Raw genomic sequence first — 22,137 nt, forward strand, 5'->3', positions numbered from 1 at the left:
TGAATTCCTTAAACAGCTTTCCTTTCGTAACTATTTGCTTGCCCACAGCACATAGAAGCAACTTCTACACATTATATTGTTCTCCAGTGTACCTAGGTTCCCCTCTTGCTGTTTGTCTGGCTCTTTCCTTCTACATACTAGATTTATTAAATCAGGCCTGTAGTCCCAGTTGTCCTCAGTTTTGTTTTATCTACACTGCCTGCCAGAATTTTTCATATTTCATTGTGTCTTATAGCCCTACCAGCTTTGGGCTTCTGCCAACTCTAACACAATAAAACGAGCTACTAGGCAGCATTTTCTTACGTAGTCAGTTCCCCATCTTCATCGACATTGGCTATCACACTCCAGATAAACTGCTGAAAAGACATAGACAACTCTCAGATAGGTCTGTGGTCATTCTTGTGCATCTGCTTTCCGAATTTCATGCCAGACGTTTTCTTTCTGCAGTCTCAGTCTGCCACATACACCCTACCATCTCATTGTCACAACTCTGTGCAATCCCTTGTTTTCTTCTTCCATTAAAATCTAACCAGCTCTCAATCATTTTCTCCCTGTGATGCTCTTATTGCTTTGATGCTGTCTCGTTTTATGAGAAATGCACTCTTCTTTCTCTGTGTTTGAATAGCCACTAAACTGTGTTGTCTCAATCCAACTTTATTTTTCTTTTGCTTTTTATATGACTTTCTGTGATGAGGGTGACAATTTTTCTCACTTCTTTCTCTTTTCCTTTACCATCAGCATTGCATAATTCCATTTCATCCATGGATAAAATTATTAGATTTTTGAAAGTCAAGATTACCAGACTATTTACTAGTACAAGTGACTATACCAGGTTTTCCTCGCCACAGCACGGACGCTTGACTTGTAACTTACGTTTCTTCCTGACCAGTTTTCTTTGTGGCATCTGCACTTGTAGGAATACAATATCTCAAAAAAGTCAATATAACTGCACCACACCATTGGGAATAGGAAGATATCACTACACTACCTGTGTCATTCTAAGGAAATGAGGCAGTGAGAGAGCAAAGCACTGTTCACTTTTACTGTTACCTTTGAATTATGCACTTACCTACACATGTAAGTCTGTTACTGTAATGTTGACTTTATATAATTTCTGATGGGCGCCAGAAAGATGAACGATGCACCTTATTTGCGTATAAAAATTATATCTTCTACAGAAGCCCAGCTGTGTCCTCAACCTCATTTAGTGACCCCAGAGACCTTCGATTACAGCATATACTTTGAACGTAGTTCTGACTCCGCAGAAAGGCTTTGAAAGAACTTCAGCAGATGCTGTCAAAAGTTCTACCCCCTGTTCTGTCCACAGCCCACCAGCACTTCTTTGCTGTAGTCTTCATTTTGAGCTGAGTATGTGCACAGCCTGCACAAACACAAATGTACCTATTCTGTCAGCCTAAGCGCTGTGTATACAGGCCCTTTGTACTGTACTATACGATGCTATGCTATGCTATACTATACTATAGTATACTATACTATACTGAGAGAGAAGATACTTGTTAAGCATCAGATAGCTTTTGTGTTTATATTTATATATTCACATACTTGAATTTAGTTGAGTACAGTATTTGGGCCACAGTGGAAACGTTCTGGCAGAGCTGACTGTGAAAGTGAGCTGGCGTGAAGCGTGTGGATACGCGTTAATAACTTACTCTCGCCATTTGCTAGAAAATGTTTTTGAAGCCCGTGCCTGGTCATGGAGTATGAGTGGGTTTGAAGACAGACTTCCTCTGCCATGGTGCTCTCAAATCATGCAGTGGTCACAGCACACCACCATTCTTTCTCAAAAACAAACGTATGACATGTTTTAGGAAATGTAGCCAGAGCATAGAATTCCTTTCAAAGGAAAAATGGAAGCATGAAACACTTAAACTACAACTTCTGCAAGGCATTATGGTGGCATTTCAAAGTGTTTGGGAATGTCTTTTTATATCAAGGTATTTATTTTTCAGCACCTTCCATGGACTTTACTAGAGCTAATGTCCATATTTCCGAGGAAAAAATAGCTGACATCAGAAAAAATCGAAAATCTTCACTTTTATCATAAAGGGGATTGTTTAAAATGTACTTCTTACTCTTTGTGCCACTCCTCTTAGTTTCATCTCTTCTGCCCTTTTTGTTATACTTGTCTTTTTCACCTCTGTCTCCTCTAATCTGTAGTATTTTCTCGTCTCTCAGATTTCCTTTTCACTGAATCATAGAAAAATAGGACTGGAAAGGACCTGAAGAGGTCATGCTGTCCACCCCCTCCCCCTAGGCAGGATCAACTGTCCCTATATCATTCTTGACAGATGTTTGTCTAACCTGTTCTTAAAAACCTTCAGTGATGGAGGTTCCCTGACATCCCTAGGCAGCCTAGGCCACTCTCCTTAGCATTAAAAAAGTCTTCCTGATGCCTGGCCCTAGCCTCCCTTACTGCAATTTAAACCCATTACTTTCTTCTCCCTTCCATTAGGGCCATATTTTGCCCTTGCCGTATGTCCAGACTCTCTGTAAAACCAGTAGCAGTTCTGTTACGATACAGGGCAATATTGTCTGAAAAGTTTGTACTTTATTTACGCTTAGTTTCTTTCTCTTTCCTTAGTTTTTGCAAAATACCTTGTTACTCTGTCACTGTCATGTAACTTTTTGGATGCAGGGAACAACATCCCTGATGTCATAAGAAGACCTTAATACAGGATTCCAGTCAACCATCCCAGGTATAGGAATATACTACATACATAAATTAAGAACAAAATTTAGTCTTACAGACTTAATTCATTATTTTCCTCTGCAGTTATCAATCAATACTACCTTCACTGTTGAGAGCAGCATGTAAAACTGATGTAAAAGAAATAAGAATCAGGCCCTTTGCATTTTTCAGTTTATTATAAAGTATTATGCTGCACTTTATGCTTCTCATATTCGTCTTATTCCTCTAGCTGTAGTGTGCGCACATATATTCCTGCCAGATACTGATCGGTGTTGCATACAGTCATCATTCTCGGCGTGTCTACTATATCCACCTACACAGAATGGCACTTACAGCAACTGCTTCTGTAATTTCTGTGCCTCCTTCTGTCTTTGGATGGAAAATGCACAACAGTCATAAATATAATTCATATCATATGTACGTGTCTAAAATTGGGAAAAGTCAGCTATTGCAAGTTAGAATTGATTCTGTCATCTAGAATCTAATTCATAATCTAATCGTCGCCTCTCCTTAAGGCTATTTCTGGAGTGGAAATTATAGTGGATGAAAAGAGAGAGAGTATTTTAATGTAATTTCATGACATAGATAACTATCATTGTTCTTTAAGCAGGACATTTACAGCTTAACCGTCACTTCTGTAAGACAGGGGGTGTTGAAAATTATGTAGGGAGTTAAAGATGGAATCCTCCCTCAGTCCCTGGTCAGGCCTTAAAGCGACTCTTCAGCCTCTCCAACCCCGTTGCTCCCTTTTCACTCACAAGCAGTGAGTTAGAAACCAACAGCCTTTAAAGAGCCCTTTTATATTGCTCTTACACCTAAGGTCACTGTGCCTCCAGACTTCACTAGGCGTATCGCTTTCTGCCCAGCCAAATTTTGAGAATTTCTTACATTTGTGCAAAGATTTCTGGACGTCTGACAAGAAAACTGCCAAGCTTCTGTGTATCCCAGTTATTTCAAAAATACATTTGCAAATGCATCGAGCAATACATATGCAGAGAATCAAACATTTCCTAAACTTAACCAGCATACTGCGTGTGTGCTATGTGGTGGCTGTGGCTGTGTGCATGCTTTGCATGCACAACTGGAGAATGCAGAATGCCCTCTCATTCTGGTGCTTCCTGGAAGCTTCACGTTTATCATGTACGTGCTCAGCAGTTGAACTGTTGAGGGACTGTATGTGTAGCATGGCTGGAAAACGTTGGATTTGCCATCTGCGTCTTACATGATCATGTATTTCTCCCTTAGAAATACTGATGGGAAATCGCATAGAATCGTAAAAAGTTAAGGCTGGAAGGTCAAGGTTCAAGAGGTTATCCAGTCCACTCTGCTGTTCTCAGGCAGAGTAGCTATTCCAGTGTTTGTTTAACTTGCTCCGAAGCACTCTTACAGGAACTCCACAGCTTCCCCCAGCAATTTATGCCAGTGCTTCAGTGTCTCATTAGACAGCTTTTCCCAGCATCTAATTTGAATCTTCCAGGTTATTGCGCCTCATTCTCTCCACCATAAAATGTAAGACAGACTCATTCTCTCCTCTTTTCATTAGCTCTGCCTGTATTTGAGGCAGGCATCATATCCCACTCAGTCTTCCGTTCTTTACATTAAACATGACCAGTTCGTTCCAGGTGTCTTCATAAGCCTCAGGTAACTCCCAGGCCTTCAGTCACCCTAATTATTCTCCTCCAGTTGGTCCAGATTTTTTCTGAAGCGTGGCGTCTGGCTGTGGACACAGTGCCTCCCCTGCAGGGGTCTTTCCAGTGCTTAGTAGAAAAGATGCACTGCAGGCATCGCTCCCACTCACACAGCTCGGTATGGGAGTTGCCTTTTCTTCACTTTTGCAACACCCCAGCATTGCTGGTGGCATGTTCAAACAGACAGGATCATTTTGAATACTAATCCTGCATTCTAACCTATCAAAGGTCCCTCCCAGCATGTCATTGGCATGTAAATTTAATAAGTATATTCTCTTCTCCATCATCCAGGTCATTAGGAAAATATTGAGTAGTGCAGAACAAGGACAGACTTCTGTGAAGTACCGTCCACCCACACTTCTGCTTCCACAGATAGATATTTATCCTCTCAGTTTTGTTTTCTAACTACTTTTGCATTCATTCCGCATCAGTTTCATCTAAACTGTGTTTCCATAGGTTATAAAGAATGTCACACGAGGGAGTGTCGAGAGACTTGTAAAGTCAAACCACCTACTGCTTCTTCCCTGTCCGCAAGGCCAATTACCCTGTCTTAGAGGGAGATCAGATTGGTTTGACACAGTTTGTTCCTAACAATCCATGTTGTCTGTTGCTACCTTGTTTTCTTGCGGGTGCTTACAAATTGTTTGATTATTTTCTTCAGTACTTTTCCATGGGTTGAAGGTTAGTTGACTGGGCTATAATTTTGCAGATCTTTCTTTTTAAAGATAGCTACTACATTTGCTCCTCCATCCTCGCAGGCAAGCACTAATGTCTTTAAGACTGTTCCAGAGAGTGCGAAAGCATCTAACTCCTCTAAATACAATACTTTTCTTCCTTCGCCTAGGCTGAAATCTTTAGTTTTCCCAGAGATTCCCTCGGACAACAGACACAGAGCCCAAACTCCCGCCTGTTTCTAAAAGCTGCAGTCTGGAGGGATGTGGGCATAATGGAGGGGCAGTCCATTTCTGCAGCGTGCAGAGGAGGCCAGCCCTCCTGGTGGACTGCGTCCCTAGGAGAAGATATTATAAAAGTAGATGTTCTGGGTTGGGAGCTCTCTATAGATAAAATCCAGCCCTTGGTGAAGTTGTTTTTAAGGATGACCAGTGCTTGCACGAATCTGAAATCTGGAAGCCTTTCAATCAGCTTCTCAACTATTATCCCTTTGATACGGTGCCAGGTTTGTTTTTTTTTTTAAATGTGCTTGATCCAAAAAAACTCCTCGAAATAATAAAATGTTTTTGTTTATTGATCGCTAGGGAAGTCAGAATAGGCTAAAACTGGTCAGATAAATAATTTTCATTATTATTAAAAGGTAGCTCGGTTTCTTGCTTCATTTTGTGTTATGTCGTTCCATGTGGGAGGTAGAAAAAGGAGTTGTAATTTTTTCTATTCTTAAACAGACCCATAACAGGAATAATGTCATTAAAATTGTTCATATGTATTCCACAGAAAAGTGTCATCTTGAATGTGATCAGATACATTTATCTACTATGCCGTACAATTTGTTGACTACTTAGCATCAGTCATTTCTATGTGTTCTGGGAGCATATTATATATAATTTGAGTATTACTAATGAATTCAGCTTCTTTTCTGAAGTCGTTTGTTCAGTTAAATATCAAAAGAGAAAAACTCATACTCCTTAGAATTCAAGAAATAGATTTAAATTACGGACTTCAAGCAAGGCCAAATAGGCCTTTATCTTTCCCCCTCTCTGAGAATGCAGATAAAAGCTATCACTTAAAAGTTAAGCCTTTTAATACATTTTTTGCAGGCTTATTTTGATCAAGAATCAACATAAAATAAAGGTATAATAAGCAGCAGTCACCTGAGTGTATGAGGACTATATCTCCGTATTTTTAGGCCCTGAAGGGGCTGTACAGAACTACTAGAAGCCAATTCAAAACTGTAAGGTCCATTGTGTACCTTCATTCTGTAGAGAGACTGTGCTTTGAATTTGCTGGGAGTTTTATGTAAAAATCAGTTACCAGACAATGTTCCTGTTTTTCAGTCCCACATGAAAGCTTATTATAGGCAGAAGGGATTAATGGTTCTTTCCTTTCCCCTCGAGAACCACCAAAGACTACACTGTTCTAAAATTTGTAAAAAAAAATTTGTAAAGCCAAAGTCACATATCACAGTGTATCATTTGCATCCACCATACTCACTAAAAATTTTAGGTATGTCTTACTTGATACAGTCCTGATGTGAAAGGGGCTCAGAAGTTTCACTGCGTTTTAGGCAGGACAATTTATCCATTGAGAAATAAGGTCTCAACATTTTGATTTGTTTGCTAGGTCTAATTTCATGAAACAAATTATTCCTTTCCATAGGAAAGGGATTTTCCCGGAATTTAATGTTCCCCATTCCCACTCTTCTTGTCCCTGGTCCTGCAGCACGAAAGGACCTCTCTGAAACAATGCTGATTTATGTGGGAATCCATCTAGGGAACAAAAGTTTGATTTCATGAGTCAGAAAACAGGTAAGGATATGTGCTTATTAAAGCAGAATGCTGCTGGGAATGTCATAGGTCTTTTATCACCCATTTCAAACAAGTATTTAGCTTCTAATTAGATTCAGTATCTGATTAAACTGAGAAAAAATGGAAAGTCAGAATTCAAAGGAGCTCAGATTGCTCCTGCTGTAACGCTGTCGCCTGAACTAAGTCCATGGTATTTAATGTTCCTATGGGGTTGGTTCCCCAGAAGTAGATGGGTGAGATGGTGCATTGAAAGTTTCCTATTACTGCTTCATTTTCTAAATACCTATTTTTACATTTTAACATATAGCTCCATCAGCCCTCCCAGACGCAAGTGGGACAAGCAGCCTCACAACCCAATCTCCTGCATTTGGCTCACAGTCAAGCATCTATGTCTCAAAGCCCAGTGCGTCAGGCTTCCTCTTCTTCCTCCTCATCCTCCTCCTCTTCAGCTTTGAGTGTTGGCCAGTTAGTCAGCAGTAAGTATCGCTCCCTGGCTCTCCTTAATTCTCCCCTCTGTTTGTCCTCCTCACTGCCGAGTTTCCTGATCTGCTTTCCCTCTTTTTTTTCCATATAGTAGATTGTATATTGCTAACTAGAGTGACTCTTACCAGTAAGAACTGCTAAGTGCTGTCATGAATGGGGCTTAAGGTAAACATGCCTTGAAAAATTATAATCGATGCTAAAAATGACCATAAAAACGGTAGCAGCCGTTAGTTGACTTATGAGGGCAATTCTTTTAACTAAAATGTAGTCTATGTTCTTTGGAAATTAGAAGCTTTTGAATCAGTCAATATAATTAATTATATTGCTTAGAGTTCGGTGGGCAGACAGATCCTCCTACTTTTGGTTAGGCTGCTTGTTCGTTACTGTTTGTTTGCTTAGGTAGTATCGCAAACCATTTTACGAACCACAGCACTAACACAGATCTAGAGCGAGAGACCTCTCTTGCCAGGAAAAGCTTGCACAATTTAAACAAGAACAAACTGTAATGTGTGGGAGAGGAGGGAGAAGTGTGCTGCGGTGAAATAAGTGAGTTTCGGTGTTAGGATTGTAACAGCTGACCTCCTGAACGGCCCTTTCTTCCAGATCACACAGTTCAGAGTCTTCACTGTTACCTTACCAGCATTAACTTTGGTCTTTACATAGCAAAACCAACAGGTTAAAAAGTATAGCTAAGAAGCATTAACAGTTTTTGCACATCTGCAAAAATCCGAGTGTATTGGATGACCTTGTTCAAAGATACTCCATGTACATATTTCAAGTAAACAAACACTTTAGCTCACGCCATGTTGGTAATGTAAAATACATGAGTGATAGAAGCTTATGAAAGGCTTGGAGAAACTGTCATGCAAAGGAAGATGTGAAAAAATCTTGGTTAGATTATTTCAGAGATTGTTTACGTGGGGAAATCAATAGCAGAGCTATAGTGGTAAAATTATGCTCGTATAACTCCCAGTGTGAATACTTTTATTCTGGAATAAAAATATCCACATTGGTAGCTGTAAGTACATAAAATATATAGATATAATTATAGTGATATAAATATACTGCTATTGTTCTGTCAGTAAATTTTCTCATGTAGACAAGCTTGTAGGAAGAAGACAAATAAGAGACTTCATGTTAAAAATACATAAAGTTACCCCTAGTCTATGTGGGAAAAATGACTAAAATAGCTAGTGCAGAATAAGTTACTTTTCAATGGCTAGTCTGGAATAGCCTCCCTTGTGGACATTCTTATTAAAAAATTATTCTAGAATAACTATTGAGGGGGAGTCTACCCCACAATAGTTATTCCAGTCAATTTCCCCACGTGGTTAAGTGCACTACACCATAAAAGCAACATGGAGGGAGCCCTGCTAAGTTTACAGGATAAATCCGTCAAAAGTTAGGAGATGCTAGAAAAGTAGTTTCTTGTGCCACAGTATGTGATTCCTCTTAGAACATGTCTTTTATGATAACGATATACGTTGTGATTAAAATCACGCAATTGTGATTCTTTTCTCATCCTTGCTTCAGTGCGTTCCCAATGGAATTGTTCAGGGATGCAACAGAATTACTAAGGCAACAGGCGGGCTGTTGTCCCAGGGTTTGTTCCCTACCTGATTCACTAAACTGTTCCCCAGTTTGCGTAACATTTGAGGTAGGGAGCTGTAGAAGGGTGAAGGATGGTCTTGCTTCAGGCGGTAGAGGGATGAGGAGCTGAAACTTTCTGTCTGCCATGTAATTCCAGTGCAATGGCAGGCAAGTCACTTAAAACAGATTTTTCACAAGTGTTCCCTCAATATCCAGCTTGAGACTCTGGACTTTAATTTACGGAAAAACCTCACAGTACTCACAATTTTAAGTGCACTTTCACTGTGGAGCTGTATAAAGAACCATTTAAAGACACAGTCTAAAAAATCATCTTCTACTTGACCTAGACTGGGTACCCAAAAATGCTTTTTCCCTTAATATCTGTTCATTTCTCCGTGAATGAGAAGGGGAAGACCCATATCTTGTAGAAACACAAGAAAATAAATTAAGATTTAAAAAAAACAGAAGAGCTCAAGAGGAAATGAATAACTGCGTCTTTGGTGAAGAGCTTTAATAGAGGTCTGGGGCCACACTGAACAAGTAAAAAGGCAATACATCAATCAGTTCCTCTGTAATGAAGCACAATTTGTCCTGTGCACTGAATGAGGCAGGGGTCTGGGGAAAAAGAGCTGATAATTCGGGGCTCAAAGACTACGCTACACTGTGTCGTGGGCTACTATAACTCCAGCATTTGTAGCTTCTGAATGTTTATTTGTGCAACTCTAAGGATGTTCTTTTAGCTTTATTTTTTGCTTGGATAAATTTTAAGGTTGTTACAAAAGCAGAATAGTAAAGTAAGTCAGTCATATGGTAAGATAATGCTTATATTCGTAGATGGAAATATGAGATCTTCTGTCAGTGGAATGGATGGAGAGATTGATAGCTTATGTTATCATCTTGTTGGTCCTGCTCTAAAAGGAGTAAGACATGTGCTGTGCTCATGGATTTGGCTGAGCGCAGGGGAGCATGAAGCACAGGAATATCAATTTGGGGAAGAGGGAAAGATACACTAATGAACATAGACTTTCTACTTGTTCCTGTCTTCTTCCACCACTTGTCCCGTTCTAGTCCCATTACTTCCTCACACCGTTCTCTACACAATCTGCGCTCCCTTTGCCTCCATGCTTTTTCTTCCTCTTGCCTTCTCCCTGCAGTCCTTTCACCGCAGACCATCATTCCTCAACCTGAACATACTTGAACTCGAGTGGGCTCAAACTTGAACATAGGAAGTTCCATCTCAACATGAGGAGGAACTTTGAGGGTGGCAGAGCACTGGAACAGGCTGCCCAGAGAGCTGGTGGAGTCTCCATCTCTGGAGACATTCAGGGACACCTGCCTGGATGCGTTCCTGTGCAGCCTGCTCTAGGTGACCCTGCTCTGGCAGGAGGGTTGGACTAGATGATCTCCAGAGGGCCCTTCCAACTCCTACCATTCTGTGATCATTCTGTGAAGTCCTCGTTTCAGTTCCCCTCCAGCTCCCAGTCAGTCTCTGTCCCCAGGCTATATTTGTGTCCCTTTTACCAGACTTTTTATTAGGTAGTTTCTGTCCTCCTCTACCTGTTTTATCACTAGTGCCGCCTCTTTTTCCCTATTTTCTTTCCTCTACCACAGTGATTACTACTCTGCATAGTCAGGCCCTCTCTTCCTCCACTTCCAACTCAAATCCTAGCTCCTTAGTAGTCTTCAGATGTTTTTTCCCTTCCATCATTTATTTTTCTTCAGATTCAAGGTTAATTTTTGCCCCCTCTGCTTCCATATCATGTAGATGCCACTCCCACCCTCCCTGGAAACCATCAGAGCAGTGTGGAAAATGATCACCAAGAAGAGAGGCGAGTCAGTATCTCTGTCTTTACTGCTGTCCTGGCCCATAGGAGGGGAGGTTCTTCTCAATCTACTTCAGCCTTAGGCTGAAGCATCCTCAGTACAGAGAAAAATCTTAAAGAAAACTCCACACAGCAGTCTAGCAAATCTCTACTGAATAGATATGCAACTTTGGAAGCTCACATGCTTGGGCTTGTTTGAGACAGATTTTGACTTGGGATTTTTTGGGATGGCCATTACTGACATAACTGCGACATAACCACAATCTCCCTGACACCTATAAAGGCCATGCTTCAAGTTTTAGGGAAACTGAAGCTTCTTAGAGAAAGGAGGTTATTACAATTCTTTTATCCTGGGCAGAACAACATGTTTTATTAGCCTCATTCTCAGAAGTGATTGACCTGAAATTTGTCTTATAATGGCAAATGCCAGTCAAAGTTAGCCATAGTCAATACCCTACCTATGATAATGAATGGCACAGAGAATATAGTTGGAGTGCTTCTCCCTTGCTCAAAACAGAAGAAAACTGGATTAAATCAACAGGTGAGGATTTCAGGGTAAAGAAAGTACTTTTCATACAACCAGACTGAGGAAGGTGTTGTGCTTGGGAATTAATTCACTGGGACTCAGATCTTAGGAGCATTCCAAAGGGAGAGGGTATTTATAGGAATCTCCTATAAAAAAAGCATGACGATAATTAACCATGAATAAAGAGTTCTTGAGTTGTTCTAAGTTTATGTTTCAGTCTTCATCGAGTCTCTAGCTACTCAAGACCGACAGACTGAATAGGGTGAGGGACGGATCAACTCATATCTGCCATTTACATAGCATTAGCACACAGTGAGAAGTATAACAGTGATCGTAATGATCCTTGATGGCTGTCCAGCATATTCTTGAGAGCATCTAGCCAACCACAAACTGGAGCTAACACTGCATGAGTAAGCCTGCTTGAGCTGGCACATAAGTGACAATGTTCCAGGCCACAAGAGAGCTACCTGCTGTTTCTAGTAACGTAGAAAGAGCCTACAAGAAGGAAGAAAATAGTCAGTTCAGTGGGGAAAGATCGAAACACCGGTGTAGTGAAACATGAAAAGGCAGACAGGATCCTTTCGTTGTCCTTGATAATACCACCCTTTTAGACAAATAGTCTTAATTGATCTTTATGAATTTGAAAATTATTTCACGTGACTAAAAACCCATTTACATACAACTGTGCCCACACACAGGGAAATAAATAGACAGAAAGTCACCCCTATTTTGCTCCTTTGCAGAATCTGTTCAGTTTCTTGGTGCAGACCCCTGAGGGCAGGATCACCACTTTTTCAAGCCTATGGCCCATAATTGAACAAAGCCTTCTTAGTGTCCCAGCTCCCACACCGGCTAGCAGAGCTTTGTGTAACAGGCCTACAATTGAAATCTAGTGTCTGCTGAAGCCCATTCAAAGTTCTTTTAGTGGGGTGAGGCCTGCAATGGGTGGGTGGTCCTGAAAGAATTCCATAGGCATGAGGGCAGCGAGAAACAACTCGTAGCATCCTGAACATCTCTTTTTTGCTTTACCCCTCCTGAGGCACAATATTGTTGTTTCCTTTTCCTCATTCGTTCCAAAGCTGCAGTCTAGTCCTCCAGCAGAGGTCCTAGAGTCGAGTACCTCGGTAGGGATTTGCCATATTCCAGAAACTGTTGCCACATATAGTAAAGTTCATGCAAAACTAGGCCTATTCAGCTACCTTATAATGTCAATCTAATTGCTTAGAGCAACAGAACTTCAGTAAATAAATAAATATTTGGGGCAAGGTTCTGCACATTTACTGTAAACAGAGTAACTGTCTTTACAAGAGGCCACCTCACATCAGTGAAATAACTAAAGTACTATGAGAAAGGGGTCAGAATTGGGCTTTAATAACTTTAGTGTTCATGTTTCTTGTTTTTATTCCTTTTAATTCCAATAAAATTTTGTGATTTTGCCTTTTTTCTTTAACATGTTTCCTAATTTTACAAAAGGTGCAGTTTTCTTCCTTTTTTAAAATTTCCATTTATCTTTTTATTTCCTGTCCTTCCTCCCCCCCGCCCCCCCAGGATTGTTGTGTTCTTTATAGCTTCTACCTTTTATCTCATCCTCACCACTTCATCCCTCACCAGCAACAAGCGCTAGTTCTTCTAAAGACAAAAAGTTATCATTGTTTCCAAAGAAAGGACATTTTAAAAGAAGCTCTGCCAGACCAAGGACTGCAAGACTCATATCTACCCTTCCTGTCCCTTCTGTATGATTTCTTCATATTGTCTCATCTTGTGTCTGTTCTTTTTCCGGTTCTTTGCTTTCTCTTCATTCAATTCTACAGTATTATTCATCCTGTTTTCCATTTCATTTTCCTCTTCTCAGATGCATCCCTCTTCTCATTTCTTTAACTTTTCCACCATATGTTCTTTTTGAGGAAATCACTGTTTTGCCCTCATGCTCTGAGACTTGTGTCTCCATGAAGATCCTTTCTTCCATCCAAATTCATTTTACTGTCATCTGTTACTACAAAATTAAAATGCCTCCCACAAACAAATTTTTCTTCTTTCTTTCCCCTGAGCACCAGTCCATTTTCCATTAACAATGTTTTGTCCTGCCTCTCTTATCCAATTTACTTTCCATTGGACTTCCTCTGCCAGCTATTTCTCCTGCTGTCTGACTGGGGAAATCATCCCCTGTAATCCCTCCCATGGTAGAACTCTGCACAAGAGAAATTTGCTTCCTCCTTCAGGGTGCACTGCTTTCTTTAAGCAACACTTTCCCCTAAATATTAAAATCACAGCAAATTTGCACTCACCAACAAACTAATGCAGGATTTTCAGAAGAATTCAAAAGTGGAATAGTATTCTCTTCAGTAGAAAAAAAGGGGGTTCAATGCAGGACAGCCTATGGATTTTGTTTCTTCCACTCTGCTCACCCACCTTCACCATCCACCAGGACATGTAGGGGAATTTTAGTTGGCTTCCTTTTTATTAGGGGATATATACACTTATCCCCTAAAATGGTCCCAGACAACCCCCACCTTTCTCTAGTACCTAGTAGTTTCATAGACACAACAGCCATTGTTTATCAGGCCATAATGTACATTGGGAATCTTTAAATGCTGTTACTGTAGATACCAACTCCTCAAGGAGATTGGTATTCTTTTTTTTTTCCTGTTGGTACTGTGCTGCCTTCTCTAGGATATCCACTTAATTTAAAAAGCACTGGTTTATTTCCAGTCTCCAGTCTACTCTTCCTAAAATGTGACATGCGCTATACACTTAACTGTTCTGAGAGCTCAGAATTTATTAAAACAAAGTCCATTATCCATTAATATATATTTATGTATGTGTATGTATTAGTCCAGAGAGTCCAAGATTATGTATTTATGGCATTTTAATGGCAATAGAGTAAAACAGACCAGTGCTGTTATATGATGATGTCAATAGAGTGGTCTTCACAGTACTATTTGAGTTTTACGGAGCTGACAAAAATTAAGGGGCTGCTTCTATGGATTTCAAAGGGCTTTGAATCACACCTGAAGCAGAAGTGATTCTGATTTCATACAAGGGCTATTTTCCCTACAGTTCAGTAGTTTTGGTCGACCTCTGTTAGTACTTTCCTCCTCCCAAAGATGCTATGTAAGAATGAAGCCTCTTTCTCAACACATACTCCGCCATATATTACAGTCTACTCCCATATTCCTGATGTGCATCACAGGTTTTTTTCTTATCTCAAGGACAGCCGAGCCTGATTGTTCCTTTGTCCAAGCCCCCCGAGGAGGAAAGGACTTCCCATGATATTCACTGTTGCAACAGTGCCATACCAGAAGGATACGGCAGAACTTGGTAGAATTTCTCTATAATCATGTGCAAGCAAATAACGCCCCCCCTTAGCTTTCTTACCTCCCTTTTTATTCCTAACAGGAGTTGGGGAGGTTTACAGGTGCCAGTTGCCATAGCATTTGCTACTTTGAAAGTTCTCTGGGAACACCTGAATTGTCCTTTGTCACATCCCTAATAGCCTTAGTCAGAAGCCTTAAAGTGACGGAAGGAAAGAGGTGAGGAAGGTCACCATCTTAGTGCACTTTACTTAAGGGAATCTCTGAGGCCATTATCATTTATGATAGTTTGTGCATTTATCAGTTGCTCTTCAGAGACCCAAAGGGCAGATAAGCATCCAGCTCCATTCTGTGTCTCTGAAAATCAGAGCTGGTATGCTAGATAGACTGTCTATGGGGTAAGTAGGAAAATTTCACACCTCTAAAGGCAATTACTTTACAAACCTGAGTGGCCCCTGTCATAGAGCCAACTACTTCAAGCCGAATAATACCTGCCCTAGCTTTAAACTGAATGAGTGCGTGCGTGTGTGCACAGGGGAGCTCAAGCACAGCACCGACAGCAGGAGGGACGATTCTGAGTGTGGAGCATTGTCAAAACTGGATTCAGCCTATGTGCGTGTTTGCCTGTATGCATAGTTCATGTGGTCCCTTGTTGCATAGACGAGTATTTTTAAAACAATATTGGTATGTGTGCTTCTTACGCTCAAGTTGTGAATTGATATAGGTTAAATTTATATAGCAGAAAAACCTCTTCCCTCTGTCTACTATTGGACTAGAAGATTTTTTTATAGGACGTTTCCATCATAAGGGAATTTTACATCAGGTTTATAAACCCCTGAAAATAAAAGCTTTGATACTGTAATGCTGACAAGCTGTTAGCTATAGCAGTACTAGCAGGAGCCACTCTCATATAGGGTTCAGAATAGTAATGTAGTCTAGTACCGTCCTTGGACAACTGCTTGCATTTACAGAAATTGATGGGTTATTGTGCTGCAAACTTTTCACCTAAGAAGTCTGAGGAATGAGGTGGAGAACAATAGAGATGTCTCACTGAGAGAATGGCCTCACTACACGCAGGATTGCACAACACTTTGAAATCTTCCACCATCCCAGTCCCATGCTGTCTCCGACTTGGCAAACGCTTTCATTTAGCCAGGGATCAGTAGCTTGGGGGGAAAAAAAAGTTCCATTCTCCAGCTGTTGTGTCATTTCCCTTGATAAGTCTTAAATTGACCGAGTTATCCAGCACCAAAGGAGCCTTCCTGTGGTAGACATGCTTTATTATGTGCCCTTTCAGGGACAAAGGCTTCTGTGTCAGTAAACTGCTATGGAGAGGAAGGACAGATTTATTTTCACAGCATCATAAGCATTATCTTCTGAGGGACTAATGTAAAAGTAAAAAATTGTGCAGCATTACCATCCAAAACCTAATGGCTGGTGTGGCTGCTTCTTGATTATCAACCTGATGGGAGGTGGAATGAAAAGCTTGAAAGGCTGCTTCTCAGAAGGGGCATATTTGAAAAGATGATTTTTAAATTAAGGACCTTTTAAAGGCAGCATTTTGTTTAGGCTTGTTCATTTGCTGGGTTATTTGGGACGTTTGCCTGGTGGTTTGGGTTGGGTATTGTGCAAAAGGGAAGGAAGGTTTGTGAATCTCCTTATTTGGCATTAGTTTTAGGTAAAGCAGAAAGTTGTGATTTCAAATCAAAAACCCAAGCAGTTCCTGCATATATTTAGCCCTCCGCACAGACTGCAAATAAATATATTAACACCAGCCTTCCTTATGTATGTGATAAGAAGGGGAAACAGGGAATGGGACTTGTCAACCTGGGGGACATTTTGCAAGGCACAAATGACAGTGAGGAGCCCAGGCACAGCCTCACTCAGAGGTGAGTTGGCCGTTTTCTGGAGTTCAGCAACAAAGTTTGTCTTTGAAAATCTTTCACAAGCCCCTGGAAACACTGCAGCCCAGTTAGCATTTTAGCAATCTGAACACGCTTCGTAACACACCTGACAAGGCACGCCTGTTTCTGTTTGGGGAAGACGAGAAAGGGATAACTCTTTTTAAAAATGAATATGGACATCTTGACAATGAAAGCTGGTGTGACGTGAAGAACTGACATGATTAAAAAAAATATTTCAACAGATCCTCAAACAGCCACTGGAGAGGTGGATGGGGTCAATCTGGAAGAAATCCGCGAATTTGCCAAAGCTTTTAAAATCCGGCGCCTGTCCCTTGGCCTGACACAGACTCAAGTTGGCCAAGCCCTAAGCGCCACGGAAGGCCCAGCCTATAGCCAGTCTGCCATCTGCAGGTAACAAGTTATATCATAAACTCTCCTCTCCTCTCTTTGTTCTTAATAATTACTTAGCTTATTGTGAGGAGCATGCTTGTATTTGAGTCTCATGTCTTTAGAATGTATTATTTAATCTGGGACTTAAATTAGCCAATAAAGTTGGTATCTGGCAGCTAAAATGTTTTTATTGTGTATCCGTAAAGTAACTTCAGTCTTTTTTTTCCCTCCTCCTTTTTTAAGCAAGTGAGAAACAATGTGCCTGGCATTGAGACTTAATTCAGTAGACGAGCTGGAGACCCTGCTGATGCTGGATAAGCACCAGCTGACCCTCTTCATACTGTGCCATTTTCTACAGATAGGGTTACTGAACAAATATTTCATGGCTGCATCCCTGCTAAGTTAAAACCTGTATTACTGTGGTTAGCACTTCACATATAGGATGTTAATGATGATTTACCTAGGCAACGCAGAAGGGAAAAAATGATCCTTCTTGCTATCTTGCAAACCAGCAGCTATTCATCTTTTTTTCACCCAAATATTTACTGAAGAAACAAATAGACAACCCATGTATGCAAAACAAAAGTAGAAATCTGCCCTAATCATAAGAAATGATAATACAGTCTTGACAGAGTTAAAGTAGTTAGAAGCAAATACCGTATATGCATGTATGTGTGTTACAGTAATCCCATGTTTATGCATGAGGTAACAAACACACTTAGGTAACAGCTTTTTCCTCTTGGGCAATGCCTTATAGTCCTTCTCCATCAGTGAAAGCCAAGAAACCAACTCTAAGCTCATTTAAGTGGATTTTGTTCTTGGTGATCCATGAAATGCTCTGTCTTTTTATCTGCTCTTTATACTTTTAATGTATTCCCCATAGAACGGAAGTGTACTTTTCCTGCAGTTTAAGACTAAGGTTATAAATAACATCAGTATGGGGTAGTGAGCTTGCAGCTCACATTTTGCTCAATGATTTTCCATAAAACCCATTGATTGTTGTTAAATACAAAAAGCTCCATAGGATCCTCTCACTTCTATGGTCTCCCCTACTGTTTTTTCTTATAAGATACCTCCCTGTAGAAAATAACCTTTATTCAGTCTATACAAGGATACTACTGCTGGGAAATTTGTTTCAAGACTTGTATATCGTTATACCAAACAACACGTACTGCAGTATCAACACTAACAAGCAATGCCAATGATATGAATGCTATTGCTCCCTGTTGCTAAGGATTAATTTTATTATTTTTTTTTCTTTCCCGTGGTCGATTGGTAAAGAATGCCTAAAACGGGTGGAGCTTTTAGCAATTGCCAATTTGTTGTAGCCTTAAGTTTCTGTTTAACATACTATACTTTAAAGTGATAAACTGCAGTTTCCTTTGGTTTTGTCTAGTTTGCTGTCTTCTCATTTCCTCCGTCTACCTCACACCTGAGAAAACCACTGGGGACAGTTTGAATTTTACTCAGAGAAAGGGTTCCCCACTAATCGATTATCATGAAAACCCCAATAAAGATGAAGTTGGAGCAGAGATATGGCTAACAAAAGCCATAATGTGGAGACCTTTTACAGAGGACTCCTTATAGGGGCATATTGCTCAGAACACAAGGACTGGGTGCAGAAGCTGGTCCCAAATACTTGCAAGGTTATAGGTTTTTTTTATTTCCTTTGACCCTGCCCCGAGATGGATATCACTTTGGGGTGCAATGACCTGTTATGACTGTGCATTTCTTGTTAAGCACCAAGACAAGCTGCTTCAGTGGCAGTATTCCGTTCCTTGGAAATCACAGGTTTAACTTTTCTTTTAATGGTAACAAAGGAGTTTCAGTATGAACTCCAAGGTAATGGAAAGAGCAGTAAGTTAAGCAAGTTGAACGACCAACTCAGAGACACAAGTAGAGTCTCTTGGTGGCCTGTCCAGGTCATATCAGCAATATGCGACCTTGCTGATATGTTCTGCGTGCAAACAATGGCGTTTTCTTAGCTTGAGACAATGCATTCTAAAAGATACACTTCAGCCTGAAATATCACTGGACACCAAGGAAGGACACCTTCCAGTCAATACCACACTAGGATCCCAGGCACCAGTTGCAAATTCTTTGGAGTGTTATTATCTGAAATTATTACTTGCCTTATTCTTTGTTTGTGAGAAATGCTTTGTTTCTTGCTGGAATATTTTTTCTGCAGCCGCCACGTGCTGAATAGACACTAAAGATTGCCAACTCCAGTCACCCAGTTGCTTTGCACAAAGGCATTGATTTGGTGGGTCTCATCTCCAGAGCACGTCGTGATTAGCGGCGGCTGCGGTGCTTTAGCACGGGGCGGGCTGGAGAGTGCAGCAGCGCCGCGCAGTAATTGTTGCCTTTCCACAACGTTAAATACCGCAATGCGCGAGGCGGACATAGGTGAAGCGGGGAAATACGAACGGGTGGCATCAGAGGAGATGGGTTAAGACTTTTTTTAATGCGTAGCAAGAGAGGATGAAGTCGGTAAATGAAAGAAACAAGTACTTATAATATAAGACTTGAATTGTCAACTCAGCTCTTCTGCTTTTTTTTTTTTTTGAAAGGATTAAAGCTTTGTGTGGCTGCTTTTCCAGATGTTTTATAATACTTGTAAAATCTGGTTTGGCAAAAGACTTTTGATGGCAAAATGATATATAGAAGACCTCATTTACAGGAAATGATATCATTCTGGTACAGTTTGCAGAAATCCCACAATAAACCCAGCTTGGTGCCACAGCATATTAGTAGACTATTATGCTGGGTTTCATCTGGAAAACATGAGTCTGTCTTTGCACATTGTGGGGGCAGTCAAGATAATTGCAAAGTGTCCAGCTGTTTCAGCTGAACACCACCGTAGCTATGGGAGTCTTTTTCCGACCCAGAAAAGGGATATAGCGTTAACTTGCAAACAGTGAAAATTGCTGAAAAATGAAAGGAAAGGAAACCTGATATTCAGAGGCTGGTAGCTGCCATTGGTTTGTATTATTAAAGCTGTGGTGTTTGGACAACATGGGATGGGAGGGGAAACAAAAGGATTAATCACAAAGACGAGATGATAAAGAGCAATTGCCTTTGATGTCATTTCCTGTAATTAGACTTAGCCTTAAGGATTTTGAAGATCGTCAGAAATATGAAAACGCGGCTCATAACCTGTATTATTTAGTGTACTTAGAATTTGTTGTAGTGCTCGTTTTGTGTTAGCTTAAATATCTAGCTAAATATATATATATATATATATTTATAGATATACCTATCTGATAGTTTTCGTAATCCGTTGTAAATTACCTCTGCCAGTCAATTAATCAGGCAGGCAGGAAGTCCCACCCTGGCAGAGCATCAGTGTAAGACTCTTCTTTCTCAATTTTCCCTCAGACACACCATCCTGAGAAGCCACTTTTTCCTACCACAGGAAGCCCAAGAGAACACTATAGCTAGCAGTCTGACAGCCAAACTGAACCCTGGCCTTTTGTATCCTGCCAGGTTTGAAAAGCTGGACATCACCCCTAAAAGTGCCCAGAAGATAAAGCCGGTGCTTGAGCGGTGGATGGCTGAGGCTGAGGCCCGCCATCGAGCAGGTATGCAGAACCTTACCGAGTTTATCGGAAGCGAACCATCCAAAAAGCGCAAGAGGCGTACCTCATTCACGCCACAAGCCCTTGAGATCTTGAATGCCCACTTTGAGAAGAACACGCACCCCTCTGGGCAAGAAATGACAGAGATTGCAGAGAAACTGAACTATGACCGGGAAGTAGTTAGAGTTTGGTTCTGCAATAAGAGGCAAGCACTGAAGAACACAATTAAACGTTTGAAACAACACGAGCCTGCGACAGCAGTTCCTATGGAGCCTTTAACAGACTCTCTGGAAGAAAACTCCTAAAACCGAAACAAAACAAAACCACACACAAAAATCCTGCACCAACAGTAACGTAACCATTCGAACTCTGTGAAAATACCTGTTCATCACCCTTGTAAGTAAAAGACTGAGAAAACTACAAGAAGGACAGAACAGTTTATAAATGTCCGTGGGTTTTCCTATTTAAAAAACAAAACAAAAAAATACACAACACTTAGTGTGTGTGTGTGTCGTAGAATTAGTTCCCAAAAAAAAAAGAAAAAGCCAGTTTTTTTAAATGGACTTAAAGTAAACCAAATAACTGCTTACTTTTTTTCTGTATATTATGAAAATGTGAACACATTTTAAGGAAAAACAAAACAACAACAAAAAAGAAAAAAAAAAGAAAAAAAAGAAAAAAAAAACTTTATCTGTTTAAAAGAGAATACAAGCCTGCCACCTGGAGGAGTGATTGTAGCCTTTCAGGTATCAAGTGCTGATTCACTATGAAAACTATTAACCAAAGTCAGAAACATGGCATTGCAAACTAGATTGTTAGTCTACTCTTTTATGAGTGTAAAATTGTGTTACTAATTTTTACATTTGTATTTTGCAAAGAGGAAAACAGGATTTATTTCTCTCATCCTTGTTCGCACCCCCTGCAGGTGTGTACAAACAGGTGTTAAAGCCATTCCATAGTGGTCACCTCCTTTTCTTTCCTTTTAGTCAATGGTTTTGCAATCTCCGAGTGTTTGGGTGCCAAAAATAATTTATTTTTATTGTGATTTGCGGGGTTTAGTATTTCTCTTCTAAGGGTGTATGTCTTGCTTTCCATTCTTTCTTTTTTCTTCTGGTTCTTTTTGCTGCCTCCCCCCTTCCAGCTCATTCTCCACCCCTTCCCCAAACCCATATAACCCAGGACTGTTTGAAGATTTTTAAAAAGAAAAGTGAATTCTGAACACTTTTATATTGATATGCTGAAATGCCATAGAGGACAAAGAAGGATTAGGATTATGTCTGATGAACTGTCAGCCCACACTGAACGTTGTGATTATTGTCGAATGTGTAGCTTGGGATTTCTCTGTCCTTTGGCCATGAACCTGGAGAGGTTACCAAAACTCATTTTGTAATATAAATATAAACTGCACACTTGGTTCAGTACTGCATCTATATTATGGTTCTGTTTGAAGCAATTTCTCTCCAAAGTCTGCTAGCCAAAGAAATTTCTTGAGATTCTGATGAAAACAAACAGACAGGCCGAGAAGTGATGAGGATGCTCTGACCGTTACGTCACTATGGGCTGTTTCAGTGGTAGAGTGCTTTGTTCCTTCTGCCTTTTTTTTTGTGTCATCGCGATATTGACGCTTGCCCTGTTGACCTCTTCAGTAGGAGCA

At 40.4% G+C, this 22,137-nt stretch overlaps 1 protein-coding gene across 3 annotated transcripts in view; it reads left to right on the forward strand.

Annotated features, from left to right (window-relative positions):
• Positions 1-21,060, forward strand: part of POU6F2 (POU class 6 homeobox 2) — a 313,991-nt gene extending 292,931 nt beyond the window's left edge. For 2 of the 3 annotated variants that reach the window (XM_063323941.1, XM_063323943.1), the window contains exons 8-10: positions 7,186-7,354; positions 16,758-16,926; positions 20,284-21,060. In XM_063323941.1, coding sequence (XP_063180011.1) covers positions 7,186-7,354; positions 16,758-16,926; positions 20,284-20,788 — 843 coding nt within the window. In that variant the 3' untranslated portion in view covers positions 20,789-21,060. The remainder of the gene's footprint in view (positions 1-7,185; positions 7,355-16,757; positions 16,927-20,283) is intronic. The other variant, XM_063323942.1, reaches the window with a different exon arrangement.
• The last annotated feature ends 1,077 nt before the right edge of the window (positions 21,061-22,137 follow it).

The sequence above is a fragment of the Chroicocephalus ridibundus genome, chromosome 2 (assembly GCF_963924245.1).
Source record: "Chroicocephalus ridibundus chromosome 2, bChrRid1.1, whole genome shotgun sequence".
NCBI classification, from domain to species: domain Eukaryota; kingdom Metazoa; phylum Chordata; class Aves; order Charadriiformes; family Laridae; genus Chroicocephalus; species Chroicocephalus ridibundus.